The sequence below is a fragment of the Orcinus orca genome, chromosome 9, assembly GCF_937001465.1.
Source record: "Orcinus orca chromosome 9, mOrcOrc1.1, whole genome shotgun sequence".
Classification (NCBI taxonomy): Eukaryota; Metazoa; Chordata; class Mammalia; order Artiodactyla; family Delphinidae; genus Orcinus; species Orcinus orca.
The window spans coordinates 55463318-55482019 of NC_064567.1; the positions used below are offsets into that span (position 1 = coordinate 55463318).

The window sequence follows — 18702 nt, forward strand, 5'->3', positions numbered from 1 at the left end:
GGTGACACAAATAGGTGAAACGATTTCACTTTATTATTATTCAGTTAAAACACATTTTTTCTTAGTCACATTTTCTTCTCATTCTCACATCAGGAAGTTAATCTACATTAATTACTCCAGGGATTAAAGGGGTGTCCAATTTGTCTTAAGAGATACGTGTGTGTGTGTGTGTGTGTGTGTGTGTGTCTACATATATATGTATACACACATATATATAATTTTTTTAAATTTTTTTTTAGAGTTGAAAAATATTTGTTTACATTAGGGTTCTCTGACCAGGCAAAAACTCATTCTCAGGTTTGGGAATGAAATAAAAAATGCTCAGTTATGCTGTGCCATCTAAGCTTATTGCTGCATCTTAAAAGCAGCACTTCTTGAATTTGGGAGGAGGAGGTAGTAGTGGAGGTAAGGGGGTTGTTGCTCAGTTGCAAGAGAAAAAATGCTGTGTGCACCAGACAGGCTGGTAAGGACATGCTTTAAAATATCAAAGGACTTTGCTTTTATCTCCTGTAGAGGTTGAAATTGGCTTCAGTTAGCTATGTGTGGAAAGAGAATGATGGTTAACTCTTACAGAATACTTTAATCCAACAGAGAGCAATTTTCTGACATATAAACAGATACATTTAATTTAAAATGAATAAGCATTGCCTTGATCAGGTTGTTTCACCCATTAAGTTCATTATCTTTCTTTGTTTTGAAGCTCTATGTGTGGATAACCTAAAAGAAAAAGAAATTCTCAATGGAAGTAACGATTTCTTTTTAATACCTTTTTTGTGTGTGTGAACTGTAACATACATACAAAAAATGCAAAAATATACAGTATAAAAACTATTAAAGGAATACCTGTGGAAACCTCATCCATGTCAAGTATTCCAGAATTCCCCTTCTGCTACTCTGTAGTAATATAGAACACATCTTCCTCTGTGGTACCCTGGAGGTAACCATTGTCCTGATTTTTTTAACTGCCTATTTATATATTCCTAAACCACGTAAGTTTAAGGTTTTTCTTGCTCTTGAACTTTATCACTCTGTATATATTTGCGTCTTGTCTCTTTCACCTCTCTATAACATTCTTCTACGTTACCACATTTATCTGTAGTTTATTCGTTTTTGTTACTGTATAGAATTCCCTTGTGTGAATATTTCACAATTTATCTATCCATTCTGCGGTTGAACATTTAAGTTGTTTCTACTTTTTAGCTATTAAATTCAGTCTCTTCTACACATTGTTATGCCATGTTTCTGATGCATACATGCATGAGTCTTCTGGATACATACCCAGGAGTAGAATTGCTAGATCATAGAATACATATCATCAAATTTATTAGACAATGCCAGACTGTTTTCCGAAGTGGTCATACCAATTTGTGCACTTTCTAGCAGTACATGAAAGTTCTGTTGCTTCACATTTTTGCCAAAAGTTGATATTGTCAGCCTTTCGTTGCCAATCTGGTGGGTATGCGGTGGATTGTTGTTGTGGTTTTAATTTACATTTCTCTAATAACTGAATTGGCTTATTTGTGGTATGATTATTGGCTAGCTGGATTTTTGCTTTTGTGGTATGCTTGTTCAAATCTTTTCACTTTTCAATAGAGGAATCTTAAATTGAGCTGCAGCTGGAAATCATTAGAGATTAAAGTGAAATTTTTCATCATATCTAGTGAAGACACGTACATGTCTTTGTCTTCATTTCTGTTTAATATAAAGGTAGAAACACCTATACTTTTGCCAGTTTTGAAAGTTATACCAGTCTCACATTTGTCATTGAAAAGCTGAAGAATTTAAATATCTTTAAATATTTTAGAGAAAACAGGTATAATGAAGTTACAAATTAAATATATCCCTTATATTTAGACATAGGATTAATTGCAGATTATTTTTGGAGAATTTATTAGTATTTTACTTAACTAAATAGGACCCTGTTGAAAGCTTAGTTAGTATCACATAGATACATATTTATAAATGTAAATCCTTAGACTCTACTCTCTAAGAAATAGTTTTAAAAGTCTCACTTAGCATGAATACTCTAAAGCCAATGTAATTCCTGTCTCATGACATCAGTAATATGAATTGTAATAGGAAGTAATGAACTTTGATAAAATTTTTTAAGTTAAAAATACATTTAGGGTAGAATAGAGAAACAGAAGAACAGAGTTAAAATCACCCCTGGAATCTCCTAAATCCTAAACTAATGACTATTAAAACCCAGGAAATATGTCTCCAGACACATTTCATTGTGCATATGTACATAAGTTTATATTTTTTATAAAAATGGATCCTGATGTATATATTTCATTACATTTTTTTCATTTATTATCCTTAGGGATTTAAATATTTCACTTTGTTTTCATTGTGACAGACATGTAGCAAGGGTTCGGTATGTTTTTAAAGAAAAAACCGTGATCCAAATTGGCGTTTGGACTTCCCACTTTTGTTATAATGAAATTCCTAGGGACTGTCTGCAAAGGAGGGCTGAACAAAACAAGCAAGCAGTGCTAATCATTGTAGTCAGAGTTACGGGGTGACTCCTGCAAGTACTTCGGCTATCAAAAACCATTGGAATTTTTTAGTGTGAGCTATCAAAATTCTGAATGAACAAATATAAATTCCTATTTATAGTATTATGTGAACACCTCAAGGTTTTTTTTTAATTTCAAGTCTTGTATCCAGTAATGAATTGTTAAGTTTTTATCATCCTTATATATTTATACAAAGTTCTGAAATCTTGACAATATAGCACTATGAGGAAAATATGCATATGCATGTATTTATATAAATAGTTAACTTTGGGGGCTGTAATCTTTTCACATTTACTTTATAGTAATCTCTTAAATAACAAGTCAGTTATTATCAACAAAATGTAAGCCAAATATGAGTTGCTAGATCATATTTTAAATATTAATAATTTTTCATTTAGAACTCTTGGAATATAATATGCAGCAGAAGCAGTCTCAAATGCTGGAGATGCAAGTGGAGCTCAGCAGTGTGAAAGACAGAGCAACAGAACTTCAGGAACAACTGAGTTCTGAGAAAATGGTGGTTGCTGAACTGAAAAGTGAACTTGCACAAGCTAAACTGGAACTAGAAACAACACTAAAGGCACAGCATAAGCACCTAAAGGAATTAGAGGCATTCAGGTGTGCCAGGCTTCCTAATTATAAACCTGTATTAGTGAAGGACTTGGAGTACTTTTGTCACAGACATTGTGCATATCTTACAAAAATGTAACATTGTATATAATATTTAAATAACATAAAACTGTTACTTATAGGAAAAACTACAGTGGAAAGGAAGCACCCAAAATTTTTCCAAATGATAAACTCATGATTAGGTATTTTGGCATATTCTCTACGTGGCTTCAGTTCTGTTTGAGACTTGTTGTTGTATAAGATACATAAATTTGACCTTCATTTTACCACCAAGTAATTTGTAGTGATATTTATGATCCCAATGGAATTCATGGTTTAGTTAGCTAAAATATGCAAAATTTTTTGAAGATAATGCTTGTAAAAAGGATAAATTTGTTGGTGTAAATACTGAGATATTCTGCTTGCCAAGGACACATTACAAGTATAGTCAATTATTTTGAACTTTTTCACACACAAACAATGGTTCTTATGTTAAGTAGAAGTTAAAGGAAATTTTTATTCATATTATTTTGTAACAATAAATTGTTTACAATGGTAAATAATAACTAGTAGTTATATTACTAGAAACAGTTAATTTGACTGAACCCCAGTCAAAAAATCTTTAATCTTTACATGGTTTATATTTTCCTATTAGCAGGTTTATATTTTCCTATTAGCAAGTTTATTTTTTATTATTATTATTTTTTTAATTAAGTTATTTATTTTTGGCTGCATTGGGTCTTTGTTGCTGCACACAGGCTTTCTCTCGTTGCGGCGAGTGGGGGCTACTCTTCCTTGTGGTGCGCAGGCTTCTCATTGCGGTGGTTTCTCTTGTTGTGGAGCACGGGCTCTAGGCACATGGGCTTCAGTAGTTGTGGCACGTGAGCTCAGTTGTGGCTCACGGGCTCTAGAGCGCAGGCTCAGTAGTTGTGGCGTACGGGCTTAGTTGCTTCGCGGCATGTGGGATCTTCCCGGACCAGGGATCGAACCCATGTCCCCTGCATTGGCAGGCGGATTCTTAACCACTGAGTCACCAGGGAAGCGCCACCTAGTTTATAATATGCCGCCACTTTTCAGTGGAAGCTGTTCTCTGTCAATAATATACTTGGTCGGGCTTCCCTGGTGGCGCAGTGGTTGAGACTCCGCCTGCCGATGCAGGGGACACGGGTTCGTGCCCCGATCGGGGAAGATCCCACATGCCGTGGAGCGGCTGGGCCCGTGAGCCATGGCCGCTGAGCCTGCGCGTCCGGAGCCTGTGCTCCGCGACGGGAGAGGCCGCAGCGGTAAGAGGCCTGCGTACCGCAGAAAAAAAAAAAAAAAAAAAAAAAAAAAAAAAAAAAAAAAAAAAAAAAAATAATATACTTGGTCAAAGTAGTTTTATGAAAGTTCATTTGTCTCTGTGATTTAGGTTGGAAGTTAAAGATAAAACGGATGAAGTACATTTGCTTAATGACACATTAGCAAGTGAACAGAAAAAGTCCAGAGAGCTCCAGTGGGCTTTGGAGAAAGAGAAAGCCAAGCTGGGACGCAGTGAAGAGCGGGATAAAGAAGAACTTGAGGTATTGTTATCTTTGTCTTTAAATATCTGTGAAAAAATCCACAGTGATAGAAGAGAGACATTCCTCTTCCTATAATGTTGACCTTAGACTCATTATTAGGTATAATAAGTCGTTCACTATGTGTTGAATATTATAATGTTATCTAAAGTATTATCAGGAATTGCTAATGGTATGATCTTTTTTTGTTTTGTTGCATCCAAGGATGCATAGAAACTGTTCTGCTACAGCATGTGTTTTAGGAATTTGATTTAGTGCATATATAATTTGATAAATATGGCAGTTGTGTCTTTTTAACGCAGAAGTAGTTTAGGTTCCTGTTTTCTCCTAGGGAAGGAGAGCAGCGATACTTTTCTGGCAGCAGGAGCCCTTGCTACTATATTTTAAGACGCTGGGCTCTCTCCCAGAGAGGCACACCCGAGCCTTGCACAGCTCACAGCTCAAAGCAGGTTGTACTGCAGGCAGTGCCACTTTAACAGTTCCCCCTGGCTCGGAGCTCTTCTTCTATCCACATAATCCTGGTACTCGCTAGCTCTGTGCTAAAAAACTGTGTAGCCAGAATCCAGATTTTCTGCCCTGTTACTTTTTTGGGTTTTTTTTTTTTTTTTTTAATGTCCACCATGGATGGTAGCCTCCAGGCACAGTGAGCTTTCTACCTAGCAAGGACATGTTATTTCCTCAGGTATTGATTACTATTTTTTTAATCATTACAAATTTTTATAGATTTTGAGTAGTTTGTCCCTAAACCTGCTCTCCTCATAAGCCCTATTATTTTTAGTTATGTGGTATGGTATTGGAAAATTCAAAGGTTTTCAGGAACTCCCATCACATTATATCAGAAATACTTTTATTTTCTTTTTTTTAACTTTATTTATTTTATTTTGTTTTTATTTTTGGCTGCATTGGGTCTTCGTTGCTGTGCGTGGGTTTTCTCTAGTTGCGGGGAGCAGGGGCTACTCTTCGTTGCGGTGCGTGGGCTTCTCATTGCAGTGGCCTCTCTTGTTGCAGAGCACGGGCTCTAGGTGCACGGTCTCAGTAGTTGTGGCTCGTGGGCTCTAGAGTGCAGGCTCAGTAGTTGTGGCGCACGGGCCTAGTTGCTCCGCAGCATGTGGGATCTTCCGGGACCAGGGCTCAAACTCGTGTCCCCTGCATTGGCAGACAGATTCTTAACCACTGCGCCACCACGGAAGCCCAGAAATACTTTCATTTTTAAAGGTTATTAATCCTAGAAGAAATGTACTCTGCTTCATATTTCTTAACCAGATATGATGAATGTTGGGAGAGAAAATATTACGTAGCTTAGCTCTATTTTGTTGCTATTCTTTGATGAAAATCAACTGGCTGTCCAAATAATTACACTCTAACCACTGAAAATACAAGTTAGTAAATTGGATAATCAGTTCTTTTACCAGATACTATCAACTTAGTATTAATAAAGGCACAATTGTATACTTAATATTATTGAAAGTATTCTCCATAATATTAACATAAATTCTTAAATTCAACTTTCTCCTACAAGGATCTGAAATTTTCACTTGAGGGTCAGAAACAAAGGAATATTCAGCTAAATCAACTTTTGGAACAACAGAAACAACAACTAAATGAATCACAGCAGAAAATAGAATCACAAAGAGTGCTACATGATGCCCAGTTATCCGAAGAACGAGGTCGAAACTTGGAGCTTCAAGTACTTCTTGAATCTGAGAAAGTTCGAATTCGGGAAATGAGCAGTACCCTGGATAGGGAACGGGAATTACATGCACAACTACAGAGCAGTGATGATAGTGGGCAGTCTCGGCCATCCTTACCCTCTGAGGACCTCCTTAAAGAGCTTCAGAAACAGCTAGAGGAGAAACACAGTCGCATAGTAGAATTGTTAAATGAGACTGAGAAATATAAACTGGATTCTTTGCAAACAAGACAGCAAATGGAAAAGGATAGGCAGGTTCACAGGAAGACATTGCAGACAGAACAAGAGGCCAACACTGAGGGACAGAAAAAAATGTATGAGCTTCAGTCCAAAGTGGAAGATCTTCAGCGCCAACTGGAAGAGAAAAGGCAACAAGTTTATAAGTTAGACCTTGAAGGGAAACGACTGCAAGGAATTATGCAGGAATTCCAAAAGCAGGAACTAGAACGAGAAGAAAAACGAGAAAGTAGAAGAATTCTGTATCAGAATCTTAATGAGGTAAATTGACATTTTGTTTTAAAATATTTTTTAAAAGAATACTGTAGCCATGTGATCATATATAATTTTGATATTGGATTAAATTATTTAAATAGCTATGTACAAATCATTTAAAAATGAAATCTATAGAAGTTTATTTGGAATAAAAACAATAACTGTGTTCCCCTAAGAAAGAATGTGATGTGCTATTTATTTTATAATGATTGCTCTTTCTTTTTCTGTCCAAAATTGCCAGCCAACCACTTGGAGTTTAACCAATGATCGAACCAGAAATTGGGTTCTTCAACAGAAAATAGGAGAGACAAAGGAATCAAGCTATCCTAAAATGATTGAAATGAATGGAGGAGGAGCTGGGTATAATCATGAATTAGAAATGATCAGACAAAAACTTCAACGTGTGGCTTCAAAACTACAGCATCTAGCCCAGAAAGCCTCCAATAGGTTAGAATTTTCTGCCTGACCTCTGGAAATGGCATTCTTAGACAAGCTGGACAGAATCTGTCCCTCACTCTTAGCTAGCCAGGGGTGGGAAATTCAAATTTTAAAGTTAATTCATGTTTACATTAGGAGGTGATATTCTTTAACAAAACTCATATACCTGGAAAAAAATATCGTTAACATCCTGACTCAGGGAAAGAGAACACTTAATGTAAAGGAGAAGTAAGAGGTGAAGCAGTGTTGCCTGATGTGTAATGTTTGTGTTAGTCAACACTGCTCCTTGAGATGATATGTTTTGACTTTTTGCCCTTTTTTTTTTTTTTTTTTTTTGAAGACTACAGTTTGAAACAGCAGATGATGAAGATTTTGTTTGGGTTCAGGAAAATATTGATGGAATTGTTTTACAACTACAAAAATTAAGTGGCCAGCCAGGCGAAGAGGTAAGACTTTCTAAAAACACTTTGTATAGTATCGAGAGCAAAGATTTAATGGAAATTATATGAATCATTTGAAACTGTTACTGTATTTTCTAAAGAGTTTTAATTATATCTTTTCATTTATTTAAAATAATAATGTTTGCCTTTCCCCAGTAGAAGGTAGTGAAAGTTTGAGGGGAAACAAAATTATCATTATTGAATAATTATAATTCTTATTATATTATGAAAAGTTTCTTGAAAGAATAGTCTGTCTTTTACCCTCACCACTCCATGAAACCACCCTCAGGATGCTACCAGTGTGTTGACAATTGACTAATCTGGTGAATCTTTTCAGTCCCTGACATTCTTGGCTTCTTTGTAGCATCTGACACTTTTGACCTCTTCCATTTTAAATACCCTCTCTTTCCTTTCCTTTTGTGTTAATATTCTCTCATTTCTTCCATTTCTTTCATCAATCATCTTCATGAGTTCTTCTTATGCTCATCCATTTTTTCCCTCTAACTGAAAGCTCATTCATTCCACAGCCTGAATTCTCAGTAGACTTAATTATTGAACAAATACTTACATTGGGCACCTACTGTGTGCCAGGTACTATACTGGGTTCTGGGGCTATAGTGAACAAATCTGGTAAAAATCTCACCTTTATGGAGCTTATCTTCTTGTGGACTATGGTTCTATTCTGAAACCTTTGTCCTGTGGTCCAGGTTTATATTTTCACTTAGTTATGAGACATCTTTCCTTGGGGAAACATACCCCGTAGTGACCCCTTTAGGAATCTCACAGGCACAATCCAAACTGAGCATCGTCTTCCTTTTCTCCTTCCTGTCCCAAACCCACATTTTTGGTCATGATATCATCCAGTTTAGAGAGTTGAAAGTCACCCTAGACCCTTTCCTTCATTCTTACTTGCACATCCAAGCAGTCACTAAGACCTGTGCCCTCTTCCTCCTAAGTGCCTTTAGTCATTGCCTGCATTCAGGCCTTCAGCATTTCTCACCTGGACTGTTGGCAGTAACTTCCTGATGTGTCTGCCTGACATCAGGATCTTTCTCCTCTAATTTACTCTACTTTGCGCAGTACTATCAAAGGAATCTTTCTCACACGTAAATTTTGTTTATGGCATGCTACAGCCTAAAGCCTTTCATGGCTCTTCACTACCTACATTTAGGTCTATTATCCATAAAATGAAAGCAACCTTTAATCTTAACGGGTGTGTTTTAGCTCCTTAAAAGCAACACACTCACGCTCAAGCCTTTGTGCCTTTACATGTGCTCTTCCTTCTGCTTAATATGCCCTTCTTTCCTGCCTAGTAGGGTCCTACTTATTATTTAAGACGCAGCTCAAGCACTATTTCTTCATGAAATCTGTTGTTCTCAGTGACTTCACATTTTATATGCATTATTTGTAAAAGTTTGTGCTTATATGACCTTTTGCCATTTTGTCTTTTAGCCTACCTTAAGGTCCCCAAGTACTTCTTGTGGCTCATTAACTGAAAGACTACTAAGACAAAATACTGAGCTGACAGGACATATCAGCCAACTGACTGAAGAAAAGAATGATTTAAGAAACATGGTTATGAAGCTGGAGGAGCAGATCAGGTGTTATCGACAGACAGGAGCTGGCAGAGATTATGTACGTCTGTTTTTATCATGGCAGCATACTAAGCATCTGATTCTTAGTAGGATCACTGGAAAATTTTATAGGAATGAAAGTAATAATAATAGCTATTATTTATTTATGGGGAGCCTTCTCTGCCAGATTCTGGGTTATATATGTTCAGAATCTCTTATCCACACCCTGCCTTGCACTTCAGAAAACTGAAGTCAGTAGTCAAACCAAGATATACTTATCTCCAAAGCCAAGTACTTTGCTACCTATGGACCGATTGCAGATACATGTGAAGAAGTGTTCACATGTGCATTCTTCCTGTTCTTGTCAGTTATTTATCAGTAATTGTGTTCATAACTGAAGTGGAAAATGCCATTAAATTACATATTTCAGTCTAATAAACTACTCTGGGAATTTATTTAAATTTTTTCCATTTAAAAACTACAAAATACTAAATTGCTAGCTCTGTTACCATCCAATATAAAGATAGGAAGGACCTGTAAGACCAACTGTGTGGTCAGATGCATGATAACACATCCACACAGCTTCTATAGAGACCCACTTCCCTATGTACAAGTTGGGTTTTATTTCCCCACTTCTCCAGTGTACTTTTTCAGGCACAGGCTCAACATTTGAACCCAGATGGTCCATTTTTAAAGTCTACAAAAAGAACAAGCAAAAAAACGGAAATTCCTTGGTGGTCAGTGGGTTAGGACTCTGCACTTTCACTGTTGTGGCCTGGATTCAGCCCCTAGTCGGGTAACTAACATCCTGATAACCTTTAGTGAAGCACGGCCAAAAAAAAGTCTCTAGACTTTTTTAGTTGAAAGCTCTACTAATCCAAACATCTTCTCTGGGGCCAGACTTTCACACGGATTTTTAGTTGTAAAGTTAATCTACTCAGCAAGGTCATAAACTTAAAAGTTAGTGGATATTCTTTAATGTCAGTTGAGATTGGCTTTGAACTTCCCTGTCTGAGGTTGGAAAGCTGAGCATTCTATAACCCTCATAGGGATACCTTTAATATGTTTAATTCAGATTCTTCTTCAGAAACTTGTTCTTTAAAATCATGTAAGTAGGCTCTGGCCTCTGCAGTCTTCTAGGTTTTCATTCAGTGGTGGCCCCAACATTGAAGCCATCATTGCTTCAGAAAAAGAAGTCTGGAACAGAGAAAAGTTGACTCTCCAGAAATCCTTGAAACGGGCAGAAGCTGAAGTATACAAACTAAAAGCTGAACTAAGAAATGAAGCTTTACTTCAAAATCTGAGCCCTGACTCTGAGCATGCCACTGTAAAGGTAGGAGACATCTTCCATCTAAATGTATACTAGAATTGGTCCTCTGCTTTTGCCTTATTTCATCTATCACTAACCTTAATTGTCAGACTAAAGAATTTTAGGTGGCACTCAGGCTGTGTCTCTAGGTCTCTGTACTCAGTCTGTCATTGAATGCAGATCTCTAGCTGGTCACAAAAAAATTGTGGTGAAGCATGTCCGGGTTTGGGACAAGATTAAGTTCTATTAATGGTCACAGAGGCAGCACCTTGAGCTCATGGTCCCACTTCCCACAGTTTCATCCCTAAAAGACCAACAGAAAGTTAGCTTTTCAACTCCCAACAGAAGCTCTCTACTACTGTCAATATTAGAGGATCATGCTCTGTAAGTGGTAAGCCCTCTGAATAGTCTCTCTAATGACTAATGATGAATATTGTAGTACAACTACCTTAATCAGTTAACATAAAATCCAAAAAAAAAACAAGGAAAGAAAGAAAATGTTTGGAATATTTATTCCAGCTATGGAGTGAACATAAATTTATGACTCTTAAAGGGACAGAAAACATTAACATTGAAAAAGTTAAATAGATCAGTGATGATACTAATAAAGTAGCTCTATACAATTAAAAAAACTCAGGTGATGATGCAAAGACAAAAATTTTTGCAATGAATATGATTAATAGGAGCTAAAATCCATTCACTAAAGGGAGGCAGAAGTATAAAGGTTTAACTTTACTTTTTACCTTTGTTGATAAAGTAGAAAACAGTGATAGGGTACCTGCCATTCTACTACTGCCACTTTTTTAAAATAAAGTCTAGGTTATCTTCCCCTAGAGAACAGTTTGAATAACTTCTTAATAATGTCTTTACGTTTTTCTTTTCTTTAAACATAGAGAATTTATGGCAAATACCTGAGGGCAGAAAGTTTTCGGAAAGCTCTCATTTATCAAAAGAAATACCTGCTTCTGTTACTGGGTGGGTTCCAGGAATGTGAGGATGCCACCCTGGCTCTGCTTGCCCGAATGGGGGGACATCCGGCCTTCACGGATCTAGAGGTGATCACCAGCCGTCCAAAGGGCTTCACCAGGTTTCGGTCAGCTGTCAGAGTGTCCATGGCAATTTCGAGGTAAAATACTTGAAAGAAAACGCATTTTAATAGAATTTCTGAAGAGATTAGTTATTTTCAGTTCTCTCTCTTTTCTCTGCCCGTTGTGCTCCATATTCACATAGTATAAGACACTTGCCATCACTGAAACATGCCTACTTCTCTCTAGGTTTTCATCCTTTAGTCAGGGATACTTTATGTTATACTATAGAGAGCCTATGAGAAGGGCCCTCCCAGAGGCAGGCAGCCAGTGATTCGGCTGGGACATCCAATCTGGGTTGTCTCTCTTTTCTTTTTTTAATTTATTTATTTATTTAGTCTCTCTTTTTTTTTTTTTTTTTTAATCTGAATAAGTCCATGAACTAGTTCAGACATATAAATAAAAGAGATCATAAGAGAGAAAAATGTTTTTTGAAAAGTTACTTAGGCTGACATACATTCATTTTCTTCATTACTAAAATAACCCACTCTCACAGCCCAGCTACAGAAAGCCCTGGCCTGACTCTACATTGAACTGTGCTGTTGCTTTTGTCACTCCTTCTCTGGTAGTTCCAAGCTAGGAACTCTGGTGCTAGCTGGTTATACCCAGACACCTAGATACCTTCTCCATGCTTCTCCCTTTTACTTCTGTAGGAGCCAGACAGTCTCAAAGGAAATTTTTTTTTTTTAAGTATTACCCAATTCCGTTATATTCAGGTTATTTACAAGTACCTCAAAAGACCACGAAGGCAGAATAAGAGGTGTGATTTATGTTTTTGTGTGCTGGGTAGCATCTGCTGGCTTTCAGCTCCTCACTGCCCTTCTAGGCCAGCCTCCATACTGCCAGGGGCTTACAGCCTGCGGATTGTGTCTCCCAGACTCCTTGCCAAATGGCGTCCTTTTTGGTTCTGTCTTTTCTTGGCAGTAGCACAAGAATTAGAAGGTTGGAGAAAGCAAAGAGCTTTCCTTCCTCATCTTTTCCTTTTCCTTTGTCATCTTTCATTCCCTTCATCACCTTATACAGCTTGTACAGGGTTAAGTGCTGGGAGATGCATTGATAAAGAAAAAAGACATAATCCCTGCCCAAATCCCTGAAGGCAGCTCACTTTCTAGTGGGGCATACCAATATGCACATAACTTAGGAGACACTAAATGACAGATCACAGGAGTTATCTATTAATTTCGATTTCAAGAATTCGGGAAGGCTCCATTGAAAGCCAGTTGCCATTGAAGGACTTCACTTTTTCAACCTCTTTTTCTTGACCTCTTATATGTTTATTGTATTTTGACCCTCCTAAAACTGAGCCTTGAAAATAGTTGGAATTAAGAAGTCAAACCTGGTGCTCCAGAAAGCTCTTTGGGCTAGGACGGGGCAGGCAGCAACTCGCTACAGCTGGGCTGTGACACAGCCTCCCCTGTTCCTTTTGAAGCCATCACTGCTTTTCATCCCTGATTACATGGCCTCACTCCTTTTCCAGTTTTCCCTGCTCTCTCTTACTGCCAATTTAAGGGTCTTTCTGTTCTCTTTCCATCTCATCTCCCCTTTAGTCTCCATTCTTCTTCTTTTCATTTCTTCTCACCCTTTCTTTGCCCATCCAATTAACCTTTTCTGCTTTTGCTCTTCATCTGTTATTTTATTTTATTTTATTTTTTGGCGGTACGCGGGCCTCTCACTGCTGTGGCCTCTCCCGTTGCGGAGCACAGACTCCAGACGCGCAGACTCAGCAGCCATGGCTCATGGGCCCAGCCGCTCCGTGGCATATGGGATCTTCCCGGACCGGAGCACGAACCTATGGCCCCTGCATCGGCAGGCGGACCCTCAACCACTGCGCCACCAGGGAAGCCCTGCTCTTCATCTCTTTATGTCCCATGTACCTCTAAAACCAGAACCTGGTACTGGCAAAAGAAGAGACCTCTGGTGCCTCATGGGAAGCCCTGTTCTTCTGTTCCAGTCAATTTTGCCACAAACCAGGGGACATTTGCATAATCTTAGATTAGGCAGTCATGGGATTATATAGAAATTTGTTCTGCATTCATATTTAAACGTATGACTTGATTTTTGTTGCAAGTGTATGTTTATACTCTTTACACTATAGATGTTCTGTGAAATTTTTTCTTGGGATCTTTTTTAGAATGAAATTTTTGGTTCGACGGTGGCATCGAGTCACAAGTTCTGGTTCCATCAATATTAACAGGGATGGCTTTGGATTGAATCCAGGTGAAGTCAAAATAGAATTTTTTCTTATGTTGATGATGCTCTAAAATTACTGCATGTGTAATACCTTCCAAATAATGTGTTCTGGGACCTGTGTTGTCCAAAGACAAAGCCCTTATAACTAACAAAGCTGGGGACCTTGCTGTTCTAAAGAGTAATAAGAGCTGATATTTATGGAGCACTTAGTTCACACTAGGCCCTGCTTTTTTCCGTGTATTCTCATAATCCTATGATGTAAGTACGGTTACTATTCTTTTTACTTTACAGACGAAAAACTGAGGCATGGAAAGCATTTGTCATTTGTCCCAAATTACCCAGTAGGAAGTGGTAGAGTCAGCAGCAAACCCTGACAGTCTGGCTCCAGAGCCCACTCTTTGCACAACTGCGTTTAAGGCTCTGGTTCAAGATAGGATTGCTGTTACTCTAGTATATGAAAGTTTTGATTTGAAATTTTCACAATTTAGCAATATTCAAACAGGTTTCTGTTTTCCAGTAGGTGATATAACAGTTAAAATTCCTTCTCTCTACACTGAAACATTAGGGCTTCAACATTTCAGGCAAAAGGATGAGGTCAAAAGCTGGGGAGCACGCAGAATTATAGACACACAGCATATCTATATGTATTGGTAGTACACCACTTTTACATGTTTTACACAGAGAAAGAGGAAAATATATGTGGTACTCTAAGCAAAATGTTTTTGAAATACGCCTCCTTATACTGAAACAGATGAAATTTGTACCATAATGAATTCTGTGTTGTAAGTTAGCATATCTTGGTTTCAAGTTTTTTCCAGTAAAAGCCAGTATACTAGAGTGATAAAAGGACTTGGCTGTATTCATCTAATATTTTTTATCCACATTGCCTTTTCTGTCAAACCACACACAGACACCCCTCACTTCACCTCTAGTTAAAACTAAGAAGCGGTCTTTAAAAACTAAAATAGTTTATTTTCTTAGAGGTGTAGTTCCAGATTATCAGAAATACTAATATCCAAAGGTAAATGAAACAAGCTGTACTATTGTTTCTCTCCTGTAGCAAGAATAATTGAAAGTGACTATACATAGGAGATAGTAGTGTAGTACAGTATAGTAAGTCTTTTGAACCCTTATCCATTTTGTAGAAATTTTTCAAGGGCTTGCTATTTTTTTTCTTTACAAGGTACATTTTGGATTACTTTAGGTGCCGAAAAGACTGACCCATTTTATCATTCTTCTGGTGGGCTGGAGCTATATGGAGAACCAAGACATGGTACATATCGCTCAAGATCAGATCTGGACTATCCAAGGTCTCCTTTACCATTTCAAAATAGGTAAGAATTTGATGAAATCTATACTAATATACTAATACTTAACAGAGAATGAAGGACAGTGTTAGGGCTTTGACTTCTTTGCATTGAAATAGCTAAATGTGTCTTTAGTTATGTATTAGTTACATAATCTAAAGCTCAGAATCAAAAACAGTTTTTGAATTTGTAACTGGTTTCCAAGGGTATAGGAAGCAGAGCTGATCAAGTGTTATTTAGTATGTATGCTGTGGCTAGACATTGAGAAAGGTATTAACTAAAATTGAGAGTCTGGAATTATGAAAACACCTCTAAAGTTTGCAGGGCAAGATGCATTTATACATATGCAGCCTTTATTGATGGCCTCTGCGACAGGCAGTGTACTGGATGGACATTCTTTTGATGACTTAGTAGCTGCTTTGAATTTATCGAAGAGTTTTTTCCTTTCCACATGATTCAGACTCAGTAGTATGGGGTATATAGATTGAGCAGTGTACAAGTGGTCTACCTTTTGAGGGCAGGGTCGTGGTAGGCTGAGTTACTTGTATTGTTTCTGGATAATTGGGATTCATGTTTGTATTTTTAATCTCATAGGTACCCAGGTCCTCCAGCTGATTTAAATCCTGGTTCCTTAGCATGTTCTCAGCTTCAGAATTATGATCCTGACAGAGCCCTGACAGATTATATCACTCGGCTAGAGGCACTGCAGAGACGACTTGGAACTGTACAGTCAGGTACCCTCAGGTTAACCAAGTATTGGCAGCACCATAGTGCTTGATAGACCCGGAACACTTTCTCTTTCTGAAATGCCTTGACCTTCCTCATTAGGATAATCAAATCTTACAGTTCAGTGCCTGAGTTACCAGGCTAGACTTTAGGAATTTAAGACAAAACATGATTTATCACCCTGGATCCCATTCTCAGCCCCCCAAAATTCCTGCTCATCTCATTGAAAAGATTGATTAGGGGAAATGCACGACGAGCACCAATGTGCAAAGTACTCTGAAGCTTACACAGTCTGCTAGAGAACTTGTTCCTAAGTAATACATCGTGAGGCATGCAAATAAGGGATAGCGAGATGAGAGGAGGACGCAAGTACTGTAAGCACTTACTGCAGCCATTCTCTCTACTAAGACCTTGTACTCTTACGTATGATCCAAGGAACCCGTCCCATTCAAAAGACTGTAAGAATGACGTTTTATTTTTCTCTGCTTAAAAACACACGCAGAAAAATTTCATTATTAGTAGAAGTGGATTCCCTTCCTTGTTTATTGTGAGAAAAATCTCTTTTCCCGTCTCTCTTCAGTTCACTCCAATTCAAAGATTTTGAATCATTTTAATTTAATGAGCTTTAAGTCTATATATATATATATATATATATATATATATATATATATATTACTATTATTAGAGACCCTTTTCTCCTACTATTCCCACAAAATAGATAGGACTAATAACCAGTTATTTAAGTTAGTAGTTTATCTCTTCATACAAGAAATCACCTAACCCAAGAAACTTGTAGTTGTAGAAAACTTTTATTATCATAGCTGGGCTTTATTGGTTTGAGCATCTAAATTTCACAAGACCCAGATTTTGAAGACCAAAAGATATTTCAAGAGGTATAGAACATTGAACCTGCAGGGCACTTTACAGAGAATCTTAAAATTAATCTCACTTAGCATTGCTATGGAGCCAGCCACAATGGCTTTTAAATATATATTAAAAATCCCTTTTAAAAAAATCAGTTCAGGTCTGAATAAGACTTTTTTAGAGGAAAACAAAGCATTTTAAAAAAAATGATGGGTAATAATCTTCTGCCCATCATGAACTAGTCTGATATAAGTCACAATCTAATTTGAAATCATTGAATTATCCTGTTCCTGTCTTATAGGTTCAACTCAGTTTCATGCTGGCATGAGAAGATAATCCTTTGAAACATCATGAATCGAAGTGATTTTAAACAAATTCCCTTTTGTAAATCAGTGGTTCTTTTGTGCTTTTGTATTGTGGATATTCAATGGGACCAATCTGAACACAGCTTATGATTGTATACAAATCCCTTGCCAGCACATGAAAACAAACTGGAATTTGTACATATAAGCATTGTGTATGTATTCATGCACAATAATCATTAAATTACATGTATATTTGTGGAATGCTAATTTAAATGATTAAATTATAAACCTTGTGTATTTATCAAATGGGTGAAAAGATTAAACTTTTGGCATTATGTTACTGTTGAATGTGTAGCTTGAGGTGTCCTGCACTTTTCTTATAAGGCTACTGAAGTTATATGTTTCTGCCTAATATATTTGCTACTGGTGATGAAGACAGATAATATCACTTGTAGAGACTTATTTTTGTATAATGGTAGAAGTTTTGAATTTTATGGGATATTTTGTCAAGTACTGAAATAAAAATGACTTCACCATTTTAACTACACTGTATTTGAACCTTCTTCACTTTTAACGAGCCATAGTTCTTGGTGCATGTCTTAGTATGTTCGGGCTGCTATAACAAAATACCATAGCCTGGGTGGCTTATAAAAACAATAGAAATTTATTTCTTTTCTATTTATTTCTAGTTCTGGAGGCTAGCAAGTCCAGGATCAAAGCGCCAGCAAATTTGATGTCTGGTGAGAGCCCATTTCCTGATTTTGTAGACTGCCATCTTCTCACTGTGTCCTCACGTGGCAGAGGGGCAAGGGGGCTCTCCAAGGTCTCTTTTATAAGGGCACTAATCCCATTCGTGAGAGCTCTGCCGCCATGACCTAATCACCTCCCAAAGGCCCCACTAACAAATACCAACAAATTGGGGATTAGGTTTCAACATACGAATCTGGGGAGATACAGACATCATCAGTATTTGATATTTATTTCCAGAGGATTTTATCTTACCATTAGATAATCTATGATTTACACCAACACAAACAGGCAATCTACACTCTTGGAAATTTCAAATTACCTAAATTTTCCATATTAGCAGCTGGGTTCCAATAAGGAGTTCTAGAAGTTACAAATGTATTCTAAAACAGTTGAAGAGGGGAGGTTGTGGGTAAAACCTTTTTTAGCTAAACATAGCTTTCCATTCAAGGCAATTCTACTCTTAAGAGAGAATGGAGAAAAGAGCAGATAAACAAGTGCTCTGATCAATCTTATTATTTCACTCCCATCATTTGACCATCACCGTCCTTATGACATTAGGCCTCTGCAGTCAAACTTGTTAATGCTTCTCAATAATTGGTCTGTGGTTAAAAACTAAATCTTTTTAAGTCTTCTTAAAACTATTCACTAAACATGGACCAGCCTTACCAGAGTTTTAACTTTTTTGTGTGCCATGAACCTCTCTAGCAATCTTGTGAAACTATGGATCCCTTCTCAGAATAATGCTTTTAAAGACATAAAATATACAGGATTGCAAAAGAAACCAAGTATATAGAAATAGTCAAACTTTAAAAAAATTTTTGTGATGAGTAAAGAAATAAGATCTAGCA

At 37.2% G+C, this 18702-nt stretch overlaps 1 protein-coding gene across 12 annotated transcripts in view; it reads left to right on the plus strand.

Annotated features, from left to right (window-relative positions):
• The window catches only part of AKAP9 (A-kinase anchoring protein 9), a 145559-nt gene extending 127913 nt beyond the window's left edge, over positions 1 to 17646 (plus strand). For 9 of the 12 annotated variants that reach the window (XM_033420511.2, XM_033420514.2, XM_033420518.2 and 6 more), the window contains 12 exons: positions 2918 to 3137; positions 4537 to 4687; positions 6204 to 6872; positions 7108 to 7313; positions 7645 to 7750; positions 9197 to 9379; positions 10451 to 10651; positions 11521 to 11753; positions 13844 to 13929; positions 15086 to 15236; positions 15804 to 15943; positions 17101 to 17646. In XM_033420511.2, the coding sequence (XP_033276402.1) occupies positions 2918 to 3137; positions 4537 to 4687; positions 6204 to 6872; positions 7108 to 7313; positions 7645 to 7750; positions 9197 to 9379; positions 10451 to 10651; positions 11521 to 11753; positions 13844 to 13929; positions 15086 to 15236; positions 15804 to 15943; positions 17101 to 17135 (2381 nt within the window). In that variant the 3' untranslated portion in view covers positions 17136 to 17646. Of the gene's footprint in view, positions 1 to 2917; positions 3138 to 4536; positions 4688 to 6203; positions 6873 to 7107; positions 7314 to 7644; positions 7751 to 9196; positions 9380 to 10450; positions 10652 to 11520; positions 11754 to 13843; positions 13930 to 15085; positions 15237 to 15803; positions 15944 to 17100 lie in introns of those variants that run through there. The other 3 variants (XM_033420513.2, XM_049714736.1, XM_049714737.1) reach the window with 3 other exon arrangements.
• Positions 17647 to 18702: the final 1056 nt, after the last annotated feature.